This window comes from Palaemon carinicauda, chromosome 2 (genome assembly GCF_036898095.1).
Source record: "Palaemon carinicauda isolate YSFRI2023 chromosome 2, ASM3689809v2, whole genome shotgun sequence".
NCBI lineage: Eukaryota > Metazoa > Arthropoda > Malacostraca > Decapoda > Palaemonidae > Palaemon > Palaemon carinicauda.
In genome coordinates, this window is record NC_090726.1 from 147,088,579 (window position 1) to 147,107,404 (window position 18,826).

Here is an 18,826-nt window from a genome sequence, read left to right on the forward strand (position 1 = left end):
AACGAAAACCCCGAAAGGAATCGTTCTACAAAGCTGAAAAATTAACAAATACAATTACTGTAGATTCATAAACTAATTGAGACAAAACGTACGGCGTAGCAACCCCACCCACACGGGAAGGAAGCTACAAAAGGCGTAGTAACGTAGTAAAAGGGTGAACGACCTCAAGAGAGAGAGAGAGAAAGACCGAAGTCAAACTCGATCGCAACCCATAAAATTACACCGTGGTGGCCTAAACTGCCGAGGGCTCCACGGAGATATCGTACACTACACACACAACTCTGAAAAGGAAACTTACTAATTTCCAAACTGTCGAGGGCTCCACGGAGATATCGTACACTACACACACAACTCTGAAAAGGAAACTTACTGATTTCCATACTCAAATATATATACAAACATGAAAATTTTTTTACATATATATTGAGTAAAAGAAAAGTACAGTAAGTGATTAAGTAAAGACAAAACAAACAATGGCTGCCAAGCAAGGACAAAGACAGACGTCTGTCCCAGTCCGAGCCAAGAGTGAAAAGTGAGCTTCACCGGTGTGTGAGGGGGGGGGGGGTAGCTAGCTACCACTCCCCTACCCCCCCCCCCCCCCGCTAACTAGCGCGGGGGTAACACACCCTCGTTAAATTCTAATGGCTCACCATCTCAGCTACGCTAAAAGGTAAACCCAATGTAAATAGCGTGGTTTGTATTTCGGTTACGGAACAAAAGAAAAGTAAATGACACAATAATCCTGGAAAGTTCTAAGAGTACAGGAATTTCTATGAATATTGACAAGTTTCCCGACACAAAAAGCTATTCAATAACCGCCCGGAAACCTAAGCCAGCCAGCCATCAAGAGCTCTTCCTATTTATTCTATGGTCAAATGAAGTGGGTAGGATTTTGCATAACACACGAAACAGGTTATGTGAAAGTAATCACTAACAAATCCTTGAACAAAGTTATAGAAGAGAATTAGAATGAGTTCACAACTTCCAAGTCTTGTAACCCAAGCAAGGGACTATATGCCAAAACAGGCAACCTGACAAAAACAGGATTACATGAACAAAGTGAACAGCTGTGTTTACATGGATATGGTCAAGAGCCAATATTACAAATGTAACACATGAATTATGAATATTCAATATGTGCATTTTTTAAAGAATATGAAAAGTTAAAAAAATCTTTACATACCAATGCAGTAAGTTTTACATTAAATAAAGTAGACTCCTTTGTTCTTACTGGACACAATGCATCAATTTCATCTATAAAAAACACACAAGGACCTTCCTCACTAAGCATTCGAGCTCTCTCTGCAATCTGAAATATAAAAAATATGAAATTAGAATTGAGAGATTGTAAATTTACTAAATCAATATTCTTTAACAGAAATTTGCTACCAGTCCTAGACCCTACTTCATAAGTCAATTTAAAGGATAAGAATAATAAATTTGGAAGTAATTTGTATTTTCCCTAACAATACAAACAAGATTTTACACATAAGAGAAGGCAACAGCACAAGCTGGAACATTAATATAAAAGATTTTAACGAGGTATAAACAATCATACCAATTATTAACAGTGGGTAGCGGGTAAGCAACACCTCTTGCTTACTCAATACACCTCCAATTTGATTGCAGACTGAACTTCTGGGGGTAGGTGATAGTGGGTAATATTTGTGTAAGGAACGGGTTTGTATAGCTGAGAAAAATAAAAATTACTATACTGTATACTACTGTATTTCCAAATTTGTCATTTGTTCCGACAAATACAAACCATTATTCCTTACATAGAAGATTTACCATATGGTGGATGGAAATCCTCTTCCCAACCGGCTGGAACTTTTTTACCTGGAATCTCTGCAGCTAAGCACTAAGCACTGAAATGCGAGAGATGAAAATCTTGACACCTCGTCAACCAGTGGCTTGATACTGCTAGCAGGTTGATGGCTGGTGCAAAGGTGAAAAGAGTGTGCTAGAACACCGTGACACTGTCTAGGCAAAATATAAGCAATAGGTTTGCAAATATACAAATTTCAATTTACCCAGACACCATCTCCCCTTCGTAAGGAGAATGGGGACATAACACGAAACATCAGCAGACATATTAGCTAACAGTTACATGACGGTTACCTGCACTTAATCGAGATCCAGCTGACCGAGAAGAAGAATGCTGTACCCCAAAATAGGGGAAGAATAAGAAAAGAAAAGATGCTGGTCACTATTTCCATTCGTCCCAAACTAAAACTGTAACCTCAATCATCTAACAACTACTAATAGTCCTGGGAGGGAGCAAAGGTAACTATACCACTTGCTTAGCTACCACAACAGGGCCTAGAAAAAACTTATCCAGGGACCTATGTGTTAAATCTTGCAGGTAGTAGGCTGTGGAGGTGGTTTGGCACCTTGAGAGTCAAGTTCAGTCAGAGGCTCGACTCAACGGATAGTAAGGGGCCCCTTTCAAGGAATGCAGAAACTTCTGCGACATTCCAAGGAGGTGGTCCAACTTTCAACAGTGGGGCAAGTCAGCTCAAAGCTCCGTATGAGCATAAACAATTCTGCCTAAGAAGAATTATCCATTCCCAAGTCTAAAGACTTGACTCCTGGCTGAGCAATAGCCTTTTACAGCCAACACTGAGCACAGTTTTTCCTCCAAAAGGTAGAGGAAAAATTCAGCAATTAAAGGGATAGTGGCTCCGAGAGAAGAATCACCCCTTCCACAACACCAACGACAGAAGATCACCCAGTTTAGCCTGGTATCCTGAGGATGATGACCTGAGATATCCAGACATCTGTTTTGCAACAGGTCACGAAATCCAACTCAGAGTGAAGTGATACTGGATGGCCTCCAGGCATGAGGTCGTAGGGATCCAACTGACCTATGTAAGATCTGGATGTGCGGCCGACACAAAAGGTCGGTAGGGGAGTTACCTCTCATGTAACCTGACCCAGCAGCAGTAGATGATCCAAATACTTTTTTGGGCCCAATCCATGTCGTCCTGATGGAAGGTTCCTATTGGTAGCTTTCTAAGGGATATTTGGCTACAGTGATATTCCCAGAGAATTAACCTTTATGTCTCCAGAATTCTAACTCCTGGTGCAAATATCCTTAAAGTTTCTCTTAAGAATATCGCATAATATCAGGGGACGTATATCTTGATACGACACAAGGCAATCTTCACCCCGAATAGCGTTTTCGCTTCGAGAGGGAAAAGTGGCAAAAATAGACGGGGAGCTGTTATCAAGGTACCCTTCCTCCCGTACTACTATTGAGTATCTAGATAGCGCTGTATCCATAATGGCGTTTATTCCTATTTTCTTAGCGATTTCGCACGGTGGTTTTCCCTGTTGCTCTAACATTTGTGCTTCGATATTTAAGGATTTATCATGCAATCTCCAACTACCTCTGCCTCTGGAAAGTTAAGTATTCATTCTTTACAATGTATAATTTTTAGCTCCTAGTTCACAAAGAAACAAGTGAGCAAGTCCTGAACGCGGACATGGTCCTCGTAGAGGACATACCTCCGCCAAGGTGACCTAGAGCGCCATATGTCCTAGAATCATGAATTGATGTGACTTCGACTTTCAAGTAACGTTTGACCTTATGCAAAAGTCAGTGCTTTATTTCTGTCTCTTGATATGGCCACTTATGTCATAGTGACACCAGTGACCCCTGTGACCTTGACCTTGGGGTGACCTTGACCAAAATTTAATCAGTTCTTCCATACACATTGGGGAACTACTTGGCCAAGTTTGAAGTGATTCCGTGTAGAAATGTGGCCTCTACGTTGTCCACAGACAGACAGACAAACAGAGAAACAAACAAACAAACAAACAAACAAACCGAACCGAAAACATAACCTCCGCCGCTTGGCGGAGGTAATTAGAATAATTTTAAGTGTTCGGAGCTTCGCCGATCACCAGAGGCGCCATGGGCGCTGTCGTTCATAACGCATGAATTATTTAGTTAGCTGAATGACTTTCCCGGTTGTAATAGCATGAATAATTATGAAGCTATTCAATTGAGATTTTACAAGGAAGTTATATATTATGTCGATTGTTTTTATTAGAGTTTCGACGATTTAGGTAACTGAACCTCGCCCCGCGCTAGGGTTCCTAGCCTACGCGCATCAGTTTACTTTCATGCATGATATAGAACGACTTCCTAGTTGTAATAGCATTAATAATTTATGAAGCTATTTAGGCACAATTTTACCTGTAAAGATATACATAATTTTGCATATATTTCCTCTTCCTTATATCGATCGTATATGTTAGAGTTTCGGCGATTTAGGTAACCGAAATCTCGCCTTGCGCTAGGCTAGCTAGCCTATGCGCTTTAGTATACTTTCATACATGTACCCAGTTTACCCTTGTGTATCGTTTCATCAATTCGTGCGGAGATAGAGATCTCCTAGAATTATTATATAACTCGATACTCGTCTCCTGTGGAGATTTAAGAGTAATCCCTCTTCCCTCTGAGTGCCGCCATAGGCAACAGCCCTACCTTGGTCCTGCCATAGAGTAGACACTCTGGCTTGATTAAGCTAGTGTTTTATGTCTCTTACCCTTACCGGTTTTTCGACAGAACCTCAGAGTATTCAGTCTTTTTGCCGGCAGCCGAGCAGCAGGGTGAGTAGTCACTCCCCTGCCAGCTTTCAGCTGCCAGCATAGGAGGCTATGCCTCCCTAGGCCGCATTTGAAGTGGTGGTATGATGCCGCCACCTTCTCCCCTGCGGTCTAGAAGACTAGTCCTGTTTCGGCAGACCCTAGGCTAAAGAATAGATATTCTTCTGCCACCTAGGATGGCGCCGATACTGAAATGAAGTTTCTCCCCTGTTGGGAGGTGGCGGCAATTCTGCCGCTTCCTCCTAACACTGTTTCGGCAGACCCTAAGCTGAAGAATAGATATTCTTCTGCCGCCTAGGACGGCGCCGATACTGAAACAGAGTTTCTCCCTTGTGTGGTAGTGGCGGCAACCTTGCCCCCTCCTTCCACATTTGATACAACGCAACCCTGTGGCCGTCGTCCTACAATCTCACCACTTGCCGGGTAGGTTGTGGTGCTGGCCGGGCTCCTACACAAGCAGCTGTATAGTCACTCAGTCTTCCCTTATGGACGCATGGCTCCGGGAAAGGTTGTGCCAGCTGTGACTGCTGCCGGTGGGAAACCCCTGTTCTGTCGAGTGTTCTTGAGTCCTCTCTTGGACTGTCATCCACATCCCCACGGCCGGCAGTGACTGGCAACGGTTTTTGTGGTTGGATGGAAGCCAGAATGATACATTCTACCCTTCCATTTGAACCCTCATTCTGGAGGAAGGCAGTAAGATTAAGTACTTACACCCTTAATTATTGTTAACAAACATTTAATAAGGTAGCTGTACCAACCGTGTGTCACACAATCGTACATAAATTATTTTGTATATATTATGCTTGTATCTGCGCTCTTCCCTCGCACTAAAAAGAACCTGAATATACATGTCTGCGTATCGCCTCTGTAACATTGTCTGTCTTGTGAACATGAAAATGCCTGTTGCCTTGAGGTTTTGTATATAAAGGAGAGTGTTCTTTAATAAAGTAACTCAGTTGATTGCTTCCTGCCTTTGAGTCACAACCTTGCTCTCGGCCCGTCACATTGGTGACCCCGGAGTGACCTCCTACCTGCACAAAGCGAAGGTTTTCTCTACGCTCGACCTCCTGAAGGGGTATTATCAGGTGCCTATGAACCCAGAAGACATCCCCAAGACCGCCATCACCACTCCATTTGGTACATACACCTTCAATTACTCCTGTTTTGGCCTTCGTAATGCTGGGGCCACGTTTCAACGTCTCATGGATGGCATCTTAGGGGACCTCCCTTTCTGTGTATGTTATGTGGACGACATACTTGTGTTCTCCTCCTCAAAAGAGGAACACCTCCGTCACCTGCGCATCGTGCTCGACCGCCTGCAACAAAACGGCCTTGTAGTCCGGTACGACAAGTGTACCTTTGGCGCCAACGAAGTGTCGTTCTTAGGGCACCGCATCACTCCTGAAGGAGTCCATCCCCTCCCTGAGAAGGTAGCAGCCGTTCAGAACTTCCCCGCGCCCTCAACCGTCAAAGCTCTGCAGGAATTCTTGGGCATGATCAACTACTATCACCGTTTTCTGCCAGCCATTGCCGCCACTCTTGCTCCCCTCTACGCCTCCCTCAAGGGCAAGCCAAAGGACCTGAAGTGGGATCCCCTTCAAGAAGCAGCCTTCTGCAATGCAAAGAAGGCCCTATCAACTGCTGCGGCTCTCACTTTTCCTATCCCACATGCCCCTCTCCTTCTCTCCACCGATGCCAGCGACATCGCTATTGGTGCAGTACTCGAGCAGGTGATCAACGGCTCGCCCCGCCCATTGGCCTTCTTCAGCAGAAAACTGTCCAAGGCAGAATCGGGTTATTCTACCTTCGATCGAGAATTGCTGGTGGTGCACTTGGCTGTCCGTCACTTTCGACATTTCTTAGAAGGTACGCCCTTCGTCATTCGCACAGACCACATGCCTCTGGTGCACGCCTTCAGTCGACAGTCTGACGCCTGGTCCGCCCGTCAACGCCGACATCTCTCTGCCGTGACTGAATACAATTGCACCCTTCAATATGTCCCTGGGAAAATGAATCCCGTTGCCGATGCCCTGTCATGAAACACGTTGGCTGCCGTTCAACTGGGATTGGATTACAACACCCTGGCTGAAGCCCAACGACAGGATCCAGAGTATCAAGCATGTAGGACATCCTGTACGTCCCTCCGTTGGGAAGACTTCCCCCTCGACGACTCCAACACCACCCTCCTCTGTGACGTCAGTACTGGCAGACCGCGACCTTGGATTCCTGCTCCCATGCGCCGACAGGTGATTGATTTCATTCACGGCCTTTCACATCCCTCGTGCCGTTCTACTGCACAGCTGCTGAAGGCAAAGTTCATTTGGCACGGCATTTCTAAGGATGCTAAGGATTGGGTCCGCACCTGTACTTCTTGCCAAACTTCCAAAGTACATCGACACACGGATTCAGGAGTGGGCACCTTTCCTCAACCTCAGCGTCATTTCGCACACATTCACATCGACGTTGTAGGCCCCCTACCCACATCACAAGGACATCGTTACATGTTTACCGTCATCGACCGCTCCACTCGTTGGCCTGAAGCCATTCCCATGGAAACTGCAACGTCCGCCTCATGTACATCTGCCTTACTCTCTGGATGGATTGCAAGATTTGGTATCCCTGAGCATATTACTTCTGACAGGGGAACCACTTTCACCTCTCAATTGTGGACATCATTAGCGAATCTCCTGGGCATCACCCTACATCAGACAACGGCCTACAACCCCGCTGCCAATGGAATGGTTGAACGTTTTCATCGCACCCTCAAAGCAGCTTTGGTGTCCCGCTGCAAGGATTGCAACTGGTTTACTCAGCTTCCCTGGGTCCTCCTGGGACTAAGGACCACTCCTAAAGACGCCCTCGACGTCTCGGCAGCTGAAATGGTGAAATGGTGTATGGCGACCCGTTGGTCGTCCCTGCCGAATTTTTTCGTTCTACAACCTGCTCCGACGATCTCCAGCGCATACGTCACGTCGTGGGAAAATTTACTCCGTGCCGCCAGACTTACAAGCCCCCAGCGAAGCATCACATACCAACAGACTTGCACTCTGCAACGCACGTCTTCCTGCGCAACGACACTACCAAGCCACCGCTAACGCCCCCTTACATGGGCCCTTTCCTTGTGATCCGACGCAGTCCGAAAGCATTCCTACTAAACATTCGTGGCAAAGAAGACTGGGTCTCCATTGATCGTCTAAAACCTGCTTATCTTCTGCCAGATGACCCGCCTACAGTTCGCCTCTCTAGATCAGTGTGCCCTATTTAACATGTACAGTATGTCATTTTTAGGGGGGGAGCCATGTACCAACCGTGTGTCCCACGATCGTACATAAATTATTTTGTATATATTATGCTTGTATCTGCGCTCTTCCCTCGCACTAAAAAGAACCTGAATATACATGTCTGCGTATCGCCTCTGTAACATTGTCTGTCTTGTGAACATGAAAATGCCTGTTGCCTTGAGGTTTTGTATATAAAGGAGAGTGTTCTTTAATAAAGTAACTCAGTTGATAGCTTCCTGCCTTTGAGTCACAACCTTGCTCTCGGCCCGTCACATAGCCCTTCACTCCATGCTTTCTCTCTCTCTGTCAGCAAGAGCCACCAGGTACCGCCGGCTGGGCCGGTGCCGCCAGGTACTAACCCAGGTGCTAGCCTAGCCGGCAACATGCCGGCTGAACTACAGTATATGGTTATACAGTGGCCAGTATATTTGCAGTACAGATCATACCGCAGACAGAAAACTATAGTATATATTATACAGTAGTTATTTTCCAACATACCCTGTGTATCCTTGCACAGTCTATTGTTGAGACCAGTCATATATTGAAAGAAAAGATTTCTTTCAACACACTGATAGCTATCAGTTAACAATTTACCCCACAATATTAAAACCTTGAGAAGGGTCAGTGTTAAGTTACACTTATCTACCCCTAGGGGGTTAGAACCCTTCCCTTGGGTTTCCTGAATAGGAAGACTCTATGGCTTTAATTTTGGGGGAGGTCACAGCAATTGGCTGGACAGGATACACAAGTATGTGTCTTTCCTAGTTCCTTTCTAGCTTGACTATCCTAAGCTATAATGGTTAAAATATTAAGAGTAATATTTTACATAATTGTTTATCAGGTGAGATAAACTACCGCATACTCATTTAAATTTCCTCTCTTTACAGGAGGACCAAGTGAAGTGCGAGGTCATCTTCTGCAACGTCAGGAGTAAGGACTTCTGCAGCCATGAAGAGTGCAGAGCTCATGCCCCCTGCACCGCTACTAATAAAGCTCTACGCTACTGGGACCCCCAAGGCTACAATATTTGCCGGGCCTTGGTTACCGAAGCTTCTGATGACCCAAAGTCAGCAGAGTCAAGGGATGCAGCACGAGAAAAGCTGCGTAGTTGGGTACATGGGTTTCAGAAGAACTCGAAGGGACCGTACCTTCCTAACGAAAGGATGCGCAATTTGCTGTTCCCTAAAGCGGGTATGGAAGCTGTCATACCCCAGACACGACCCGAGATTCCATGCGTCCAGATTGCCGTCGAAACGGAAGTCAGCGACGCATTACAAGGCATGGACATCCATCAAGAGGAGAGGATGTCTGAAGTGTCCTCGGACACTGAGAAGGATCTTCTGAAAGAAGGTCACGAGGAGGAGTCTACGTTGACTCCTGAAGAAGGTGATGAAGTCGATTCGGAGTCCCTTCCGTCGGTGCCGGCTTTGGAACCGTTACCCTCAACATCTTCCGCCCTTCCATCAGATGATATGAGACAGGCACTGGCCAATCTTACGGTGCTGATGGAGAGTATTTGCAAGCAAGGCGAAGGAAGGGAGGCGAAGCTTGAAAGGCAAATCGCTCGACTCTCTGCCTCCCGTGGGTCTCACAAGAGACTCAGGGTTCAAGACCTCCCAGCCTGCTCTGAAACTAATCCCTGAAGGTATGTGGAGTACATGATAATCACTAACGGCAAACTCTTTATTTCAGAGAAGTTGGGAGCCGTCCCTATCGACAACGTTCAGTTCAGGCCAAGCTTCAACGCTTACCCAGACTGCTTCATTCGTCTGAAGCTGAAACCAGCATTGAAGGAAGAGACGGAACCCAAGGAGGTCATAGTATTCGACCATGACAAGGCACAGGCTCTTTTGTCAAGTAGCCTGAAGCAGGTGGGCTACACTAATTCCAAGGTGTCAGCCCTCAGCAAGAAACATCCTACCTTTCTTGCTCCAGCTTCAATAGCGTTCCCCTTTACATCGAAGGCTCTTAAAGCCATTGTTAAGGCAATAGAGGCCGGCAAACCTTGTCCTACACTGGACGAGTGTAGACCTTTGTCGTTAGCCCTGCCCATGGAGGATAAGGAGTGGAAAGAAGTCCACCTTACCTTCTCCGTTAGGAAGTTGGAGGCAGATATCGCTGGACGTCAGTTCAACGAAAATCTCCCAAAGCTGTGTGACTTTCTCTTGCGTAGGGAGCAAGAAATGAAGGAAAGACTAGCAGCATCTCTATCCTTACAGAATTGTTTAGAAATGACTGCAGGCCAAAAGAGCACCCCAGATATGAAAGTGGTCATGGCCAAGATGCACATGGCTACCATGGTTAAGGACGTATACGGCTTTATTAAAGCCAGAAGGGCATGTAGGGAGTTCGTGTTTGCTTTGGCTGCTGTGAAACACGAACCCAGGAAGCAGATAGCTTCCAATATCTGGGGTAAAGACCTCTTCCCAAGTGAAGCAGTCAAGGAGGTAGTTGACACGGCCGCCACGGAGAATATAAACCTTCTCCAAAAGTGGGGCATGTTATCTAAGAGGAAGTCTTCTCCAGATGAGGGTCCCCAGCCTAAGAAGAAGACTATGAGACCCAGATTACCCTCTCGGGCTGCCAAACAACAATATCCCACAGTCACCATGACCGCGGTGCCCAAAGTGGTTGCTCAACCGCAAACCACTTACCAGATGGTACCTCAACAGCTGGTTGCCCAGTCACCAGCATTTAACCCCACGTTTGAGAGGCAGACCACTACCTTTAGTCCCAAAGGTAGAGGCTCTAGATGGGGCTCCTCAAGATACCCCTCACGAGGCAAGGGGGGTAAAGGAGGACGCGGTCAGGGAGGAAAATCCTCCGGAAAACAGAAGCAATGAGATGCTTCAGGTAGGAGGGAGACTCCAACAATTTCAGGATCGTTGGACCTTCAATCCTTGGGCCCACAGCCTAATCAAGAACGGACTTGGATGGAGCTGGAGCGAGGCTCCACCATCATTCCCTCAATTCTTCCAACACTCCACCCCCTTACTGGAAGAATATACCCTACAACTATTGAGCTAACGGGTAATAAGGAGGGCAAAGTCCATAAAATTCCAGGAAAGGCTATTTTGTGTTCCCAAGAAGGACTCAGACAAACTCAGAGTCATTCTGGACTTGTCACCACTTAACAAGTTCAGGATGTTAACCCTTCAACACATAAGGACCCTGTTACCAAAAGGAGCATACACAGTCTCGATAGACCTGGCAGATGCTTACTGGCATATTCCAGTCAACTGCCCCCTCTCCTCCTACCTAGGATTCAAGCTACAGAAGAAGAAGTACGTCTTCAGAGCCATCAACACATAAGGACAATGTTACCAAAAGGAGCATACACAGTCTCGATAGACCTGGCAGATGCTTACTGGCATATTCCAGTCAACTGCCCCCTCTCCTCCTACCTAGGATTCAAGCTACAGAAGAGGTACATCTTCAGAGCCATGCCCTTTGGACTAAACATAGCCCCAAGGATTTTTACGAAACTTGCAGACGCAGTCGTTTAACAACTATGCCTAGAAGGCGTCCAGGTAGCAGCGTACCTGGGCGACTGGCTGGTGTGGGCAGCATCCAGGATGGCTTGTCTGTAAGCATCCAAGAAAGTGATCCAGTTCCTAGAACATCTGGGATTCAAGATCAACTTCAAGAAGGCTTGACTTTTTCCAGCTCAAGAGTTTTAATGGTTGGGAATCCATTGGAACTTGAAGTCACACCGTCTCTCCATTCCCCCAGGGAAGAGGAGAGAAATTAAAGGATCTCTCAAGAGACTACTGAAATCCGACAGGATCTCAAGACGCCAACAGGAAAGAGTACTGGGTTCTCTCCAGTTTGCAGCGGTGACAGATCCAGTGCTAAAAGCACAACTAAGAGATGCGTCATGAATCTGGAGAAGATACGCATCAAACGCCACCTCCACCATCGGTGACCATCCACACGGATGCCTCGACAGAGGGATGGGGAGGTCACTCCCATCAACGCAAAGTCCAAGGGACCTGGTCTTCTCTATTCAAGACTGTTCACATCAACATTTTGGAGGCCATGGCAGTCCTTTTGACATTGAAGAAACTCTCCCCTCGCAGATCAGCCCACATCAGGCTGATCCTGGACAGCGAAGTGATAATGAGATGTTTACATCGTCAAGGCTCGAGATCGCCCCAGATCACCCAAGTGATAGTGGTCATCTTCCGCCTAGCGGAAAAGAAGAGATGGCATTTGTCAGTAGTTCACCTTCAAAGGCTCCGCAATGTGACAGCAGACACTCTATCCAGGCTCAAGCCGATTGAGTCAGAATGGTCCCTAGACGCAGACTCGTTCTCTTTCAACTTGCATCAAGTCCCGGAACTGCAGATCGACCTCTTCGCGACGAGCGACAACAAGAAACTACCTCAATATGTAGCCCCATACGAGGACCCCTTAGCGGAGGCGACGGACGCCATGTCCCTCGATTGGAACAGATGGAACCGGATTTACCTGTTCCCTCCGACCAATCTCCTCATGAAGGTCCTCAACAGGCTGAGATCCTTTCGGGGAACAGCAGCTCTAGTGGCTCCCAAGTGGCCAAAGAGCAACTGGTTCCCTCTGGTGTTGGAACTGAAGCTGAGGCTGGTCCCTCTTCCGGACCCAGCACTATCTCAACAGGTCCAGAAGTCGACTGTCTTCGCTTCATCACAGAGAACCCAAAACCTTCATCTCATGATTTTCTCTCCTTAGCGGTAAAGAAAAGATTTGGGATCTCAAAAGGCAGTATAGACTTCTTAAAAGAATACAAGTCTAAGTCAACTAGGAGACAATACAAATCGTCTTGGAAAAAGTGGGTTGCTTTCGTCAATGCAAAAGGACCAAAGGAAATCTCAATGGACTTTTGTTTGTCCTTCTTTATCCACCTTCATAGACAAGGTCTGGCAGCCAACACAATAACTACGTGTAAGTCGGCTCTGACTAGACCTCTGCTATACGCCTTCCAAGTAGACCTGTCAAATGAAATCTTTAACAAGATCCCTAAGGCATGTGCTAGACTCAGGCCTACAGCCCCTCCGAAGCCCATTTCATGGTCCCTGGACAAGGTCCTACATTACGCTTCAACAGGGAACAATGAAGATTGATCTCTTAACCCTTTTACCCCCAGGCTATTTGGAAATTTCCAACCCTTAACCCGCAGGTGGTTATTTTTTTCCCAGCACATTTTGCAGTATATTTTTTTTTAAATTGCTCTAACAGCCTTAATTTTTGTCATAGAGAGGTCAGGTTGGTCTCATTCTCTTGGAAAATGCCTGAATTTTCTCAAAAAATTATCAAAAATATGAAAAAAAAATGTTATAGCCTTTTTTTTTGCAAGGACGTACCGGTACGTCCATGGGGGTAAAGGGATGGCTTTTGTGAAACGTACCAGTACGTCCTTTGGGGGTAAAAGGGTTAAGGATTTGACTCAAAAGGTTATTTTCTTGTTCGCTATAGCCTCCGGGGCTAGAGTTAGTGAAATAGTGGCCCTATCCAGAGATGAGGGCCATATTCAGTTCACAGAAGCAGGAGAACTGAATCTTTTTCCTGATCCAACCTTTCTCGCTAAGAACGAGCTACCCACTAAGAGATGGGGTCCCTGGAGAATCTGCCCTCTGAAGGAAGATGTCTCACTGTGTCCAGTGGAATGTCGAAAGGTCTATCTTAGAAGAACTTAATGATGACCTTCTGAAAGCTGGTAATAAAATGGCTGGGCTTAGTGATAGTGTTAAGTTAGACCAACTGATCGACAGGCCTACTAGAGTAACTTCGAATTCATCAACTTTGATAGACCTCTTCATTACTAATAACAAAACTATGGTAACTAAATTAGAAATATTGCCGGGCCCAATCGCAGACCATGAACCAATTAGTATTTTAGTGAATATAAAAAACCAAAGCACTCTCCCATTTATAAAACTTTCCGCTGTTTACGGAATTATTCACAGAATACATATTGTAACTTACTACTTAATGAAGTGAACACTCTAAACACTATCTTGCATACAGATGACGTAAGTATTCAAGTTAATACGTTAACTAACGTCATGAACCTATGCATTGATACTTGCACTCCCATTGTGACAAGACAATTACTACGCCCCCCAGCCCTTGGATATCAGAGCAAATAAGGTTTGCGATAAAAGAAAGAGATCAAACACAAAGTTTTCTGAAACAAGATCCTTAAAATGAACTACTCAGGGAGAATTAAGGGATTTTGACGAAGGAAAAATCTATTTCTGGGCGAGAGACCCGTGTCGCCCAGTGAAATGCTCCTATAGCACCATTTCTAAGGTATATAACTGCTATATATTACCAGAGAAAAAATTGCATGGGAATGCCAGGTTGAACCCAGCTCGCTCACCTGTATAAGGTGTCGATATAATACTGGGGCGCGATAAATCACAACCAGAGGCCTCCCACCATTTAGATGTCTCCTGTCAAAATCCCCGAACAGCGAGGCGCCGTTCAACCTCGTACTACTACTAACCAACCCACGCCAGTGACGTCACTCCTTATAGCACCCCAGATTGGGGCCCAATTAGGGAGGGACGGGCGGGTTCACTGGGCGACACGGGTCTCTCGCCCAGAAATAGATTTTTCCTTCATCAAAATCCCTTTTCTGGGCTCCGACCCGTGTCGCCCAGTGAAATCGTACCAGAGAATGGGGACCCAATTAGGCTAACTACCTGGAGGGAATAACACAAAATTAATATAGCTGATGAATTTTAATATAAAAAAAGAGGGACATGGAAACCCGTAAACAGATCAACACGTAAAAGACAGAGAAAATTAGACATGATACATAAACAAAATGAAACCCGAAGGGAAAGTCAACAGGTATGAATAATGTTAATACAGCTTGGTAAGCAAAATGCAGTAAAGCATACAATCATAGATATAAATAATTAACATAACAAAGGGACATCAGCTCGGGAATTCCCAAAAACAAGTGAGATCAAAATAATTCGTGAAATCGATCAATTGAATAATAAATAATACATCATGGTAAATAAAACAGGTAGGAACAACAGGTAAGCCAGGCAAGGGAAAGAGGACAGAGCAAGACGTTGTGATTAGGACTCAGTACCCTCGGGAGGAACCACATTCCCCGCAGCTACTGTGGCAAATCTAAGAGCTTCTAAAGGTTTTAGGTAGTGGCGTTTGAGAACTTTAAGGGACTTCCAACCCGTATATTTTGAGAGCTCATCAAATTTCATATGGTGGAAAAAATTAATTGAGGTAGCCACAGCTCGAATATCATGGACATGTGGGAATGATTCAGGATTAGCTTGTTTAATAAAGTAAAGAATTTGTTGCCTGATTCCCTTAAGGGTAATAGTTCCTCCCTGCTCTCTAATAAATAAGGGCCCTGTGGTTGTAGTGGAAGTTCTACTTAAGTAGGATTTCAGGGTGGTAACTGGGCACAGGGATGGATCCCTAGGAAGTGGAACAATCTTCCAGGAGGACCACCTGTTCTGGGGATCCTCATTTTTAGCCAGGAACACTTTGTTAGGGGAGAGAAGGACCTCACCGGAAGGGAGAAACTCTATGTGACCTGGGTCTCTAGATAAAGCTGACAATTCCGAGATTCTGGAGCCAGAGGTGAGGCTCAAAAGGAAAAGTGACTTTCTTAATAATGCCATATAATTACAGGATTCATTTGGAGTGTCAGAGGCTAGCTTAAGAACATCGTTTAAAAACCAGGAAACTGCGCTAGGGCGAGTGGAAGGTTTTAGCCTGGCACAAGCTTTCGGAATGGATGAGAAATATGAATCCGTTAAATCAATGCCAAAACCAATATGGAAGATCTTTTTCAAGGCTGACTTAATTGTAGTAATGGTACTGGCTGCCAGGCCTGATTCGAAGAGGGTCCGGAAGAATGTCACAGTTAGGTTCATTGTCATTTTCTCAACCTGGGAATCTCTCAAGAAATTAGCTAATTTCTTGACAGCTGAGTCATATTGTCGGAGAGTAGATTCCCTTTTGTCGGATTCCAGGAAAATAGTATTCGAAGGATCGATGCTCGCACCTCGTTGGGCTGCGAACTTCATGAAGTCCATAAAGTTAGGGCATTCAGAATCCTTGAGGAAGCGAACACATTGCGAGTTTGTACTGTCTGTGTGAGCACCGGATTGGGAATCCGCCGGAGGCTGAGACCTAGCTCTAGCAACAAGGGGAACCAATTGCTCTTGGGCCAGTTCGGGGCTATGAGAGCCACTCGACCTTTGAAGGATCTGAGTTTGTGCAGAACTTTCAGCAGGAGATTCACCGGAGGAAACAGATAAATCGTCTTCCAGGTATTCCAATCTAGAATCATAGAGTCCGTGGCATAAGCCTGAGGGTCCAGGTTGGGGGCTACGTAACAATCTAGTTTGCGATTGAATTCCGTCGCAAACAGATCCACCTGGAGACCCGGGACTTGAGATAGTATCCACTGGAAGGATCGATGGTCTAGTGACCATTCCGACTCTAGCGGAGTCGTCCGGGAAAGGGAGTCTGCTACCACATTCCGGACTCCTGCTAGATGGACTGCTGACAGGTGCCACTTGTGCATTGCCGCCATGGAGAAAATCTGCAACATGACGTGGTTTATTTGGGCTGATCTGGAGCCTCCTCTGTTGAGGCAGTGAACTATGACTGCACTGTCGAGAACCAGTCTGATATGGAGATTCCTGGCTGGATTGAGACGTTTTAAAGTGAGGAAGACTGCCATGGCCTCGAGGACGTTGATGTGCATGTGTCGGAAGACTGATGACCATAACCCTTGGACTTTCTTGTGTTCGGAGTAACCTCCCCACCCTGTTAAGGAGGCGTCTGTGTGGACGACGAGTCCCGGGACCGGATGTTGTAAGGGAACCGACTTGGAGAGATTCTTGACCTTCGTCCAAGGCTGTAGACTTTTCTTCAGGAGTGGGGGAAGGCGGGCACGTCTGTCGCGGCGTTTTGCGGTTGCTCTGGATCTCCACACTCTGTTTATGTCCTTGAGTTTGGACCGTAGGACGATGTCTGTCACGGAGGCGAACTGCAAGGAACCTAGGATCCTCTCTTGGTTCCTTCTGGAAGTCAACTTCTCCCTGAGAAATTGCCTCGCCTTCCTCGCAATCTCTTTCCTTTTGGCTTTGGGGAGGCACAGCGCATGGGAGCATAGGTCCCATTGTAGACCCAGCCATTGAAACTTGGTCTCCGGGACCAGGTGGGATTTCCCGAAGTTGACTTGGAATCCCAGTTGACGAAGGAAGGTGAGGACTTTGTTCGTTGCTACGCGGCAATTCTGGGCATTGTCTGACCAGATTAGCCAATCGTCTAGATAGGCCACTACTTGTATTCCCTGAGTGCGAAGCTCTTGAATGACTGTCTCTGCTAGTTTGGTGAAGATTCTGGGTGCCACGTTGAGCCCGAACGGCATCACTTTGAATGCGTAGACTTGTTAGCCTGGCTTGAAGCCCAGAAAAGGACGAAAATGCCTTGCTATTGGAACGTGATAGTAGGCATCGGTAAGATCGATGGAGGTGGTGACGGCCCCACGGGGAAGTAAGGTCCGCACCTTCGAGACGGTAAGCATACGGAATTTGTCGCAACGAATGAAGGAATTTAAACGAGACAGGTCCAGGATTACCCTTCGTTTGTCTGAGCCTTTCTTTGGCACGCTGAACAAGCGCCCTTGAAATCTTAAGCGACGTATGCTTTGGATCGCATTCTTTTGTAGCAGATCTGTTGTGAAGGAACATAGTTCTTCTGTTGGCAATTGGTAAAAGCTTTTCGGTGGAGGAGGTCCCTGTATCCAGCTCCACCCTAGTCCTTTGGAGATAATGCTGGAAGCCCAATCGCTGAACTTCCAACGGTCTCGAAAAAGGTACAGCCTCCCTCCTACCTGCGTTGTCTCATTGGGTGGAGGATGATTTGCCTCCTCTGCTTCCACGGGAAGACTTTCCCCGTTGGTAACCCCTTCCGCTACCTCGGGCGCGAAAGGCACCCCTGGCACCTCTGTGACGCTGGTAGCCACGGAAGGAGGTCTGAGCCTCACAAATGGGGTTAAAGGCGGGGGAGAAGGACGTGGAGGCGATTTGAGACTGAGGGACCAGGACGTATGGCTCTTGCTGCTGGCCCTTTGATGTAGAAGGCTGGGGGCCTTGGGGAGCCGTTTGAACCCTGAATTGGGAAGAGTGGAAAGGCCTCAGTCTCTTCCTACCTCGGATTGGGGTACCAGTCGGCTCATATCTCCTCTTTGGGACGAGGCCCCACCTAACTTTGAGGCTTTGGTTGCCCCTAGCTGCCTCGCTAAGGACCGAGTTAACCAAATCCTCCGGGAAAAGATCCGGGCCCCAGACCGGAGCTTTGATGAGCTTATTAGGCTCGTGCCTAATGGTGGCTTCAGAGAGGACGTGTCGTCGACAACGGGTCCTGGCGCTTGCAAAATCACAGGCGTCAGCCATGAAGTTTTGCAGTAACGACTTAGTGAGGGCCTTAAGGAGGTCCTCCTCGTTGTAAGTGGCAACGGCCAACTCGGAAAGGGTGACCGAATTGAGAGATCTGCCGAATCTGCACCTAGAATCAAATTCTAATTTAAGTAGAGACTCCGGGAGTTTGGGAAGCCGTTCGCTGACAGTCCGGGCTCAACTTACCTATTGAAAAGGTAGCTGGGGCATTCCGCCAACATTCATTGTCCCCCGGAAAGAGGAGGGAGGTTAAGTCGGTCTCCCTGAGTTGTGGTAAAGGCTTCTCATCTTTGATAGCCTGGAAGACCGACTCCAGAATCTTGGTCGCACATGGTGTAGGGGTTTGGTCGTCGGCCACAAACATAGTGTACGAACTCTTGTGGGCCGTAATCATGGTGTTCAAACATTGCCACTCATGGAACAGGTGAACCAAGACAGACTGTCCCTGTTCTTTAGGAAAAATGACAGTTTCCTTTGGAACCTTATCTAAAC

General features: G+C 46.5%; 1 protein-coding gene across 1 annotated transcript in view; it reads right to left on the reverse strand.

The window, feature by feature from the left end:
* Positions 1-18,826, reverse strand: part of LOC137627657 (ATPase family gene 2 protein homolog B-like) — a 449,107-nt gene that overhangs the window by 379,416 nt on the left and 50,865 nt on the right. Inside the window, exon 4 of the mRNA XM_068358828.1 lies at positions 1,184-1,309. Within this exon, the coding sequence (XP_068214929.1) occupies positions 1,184-1,309 (126 nt within the window). The remainder of the gene's footprint in view (positions 1-1,183; positions 1,310-18,826) is intronic.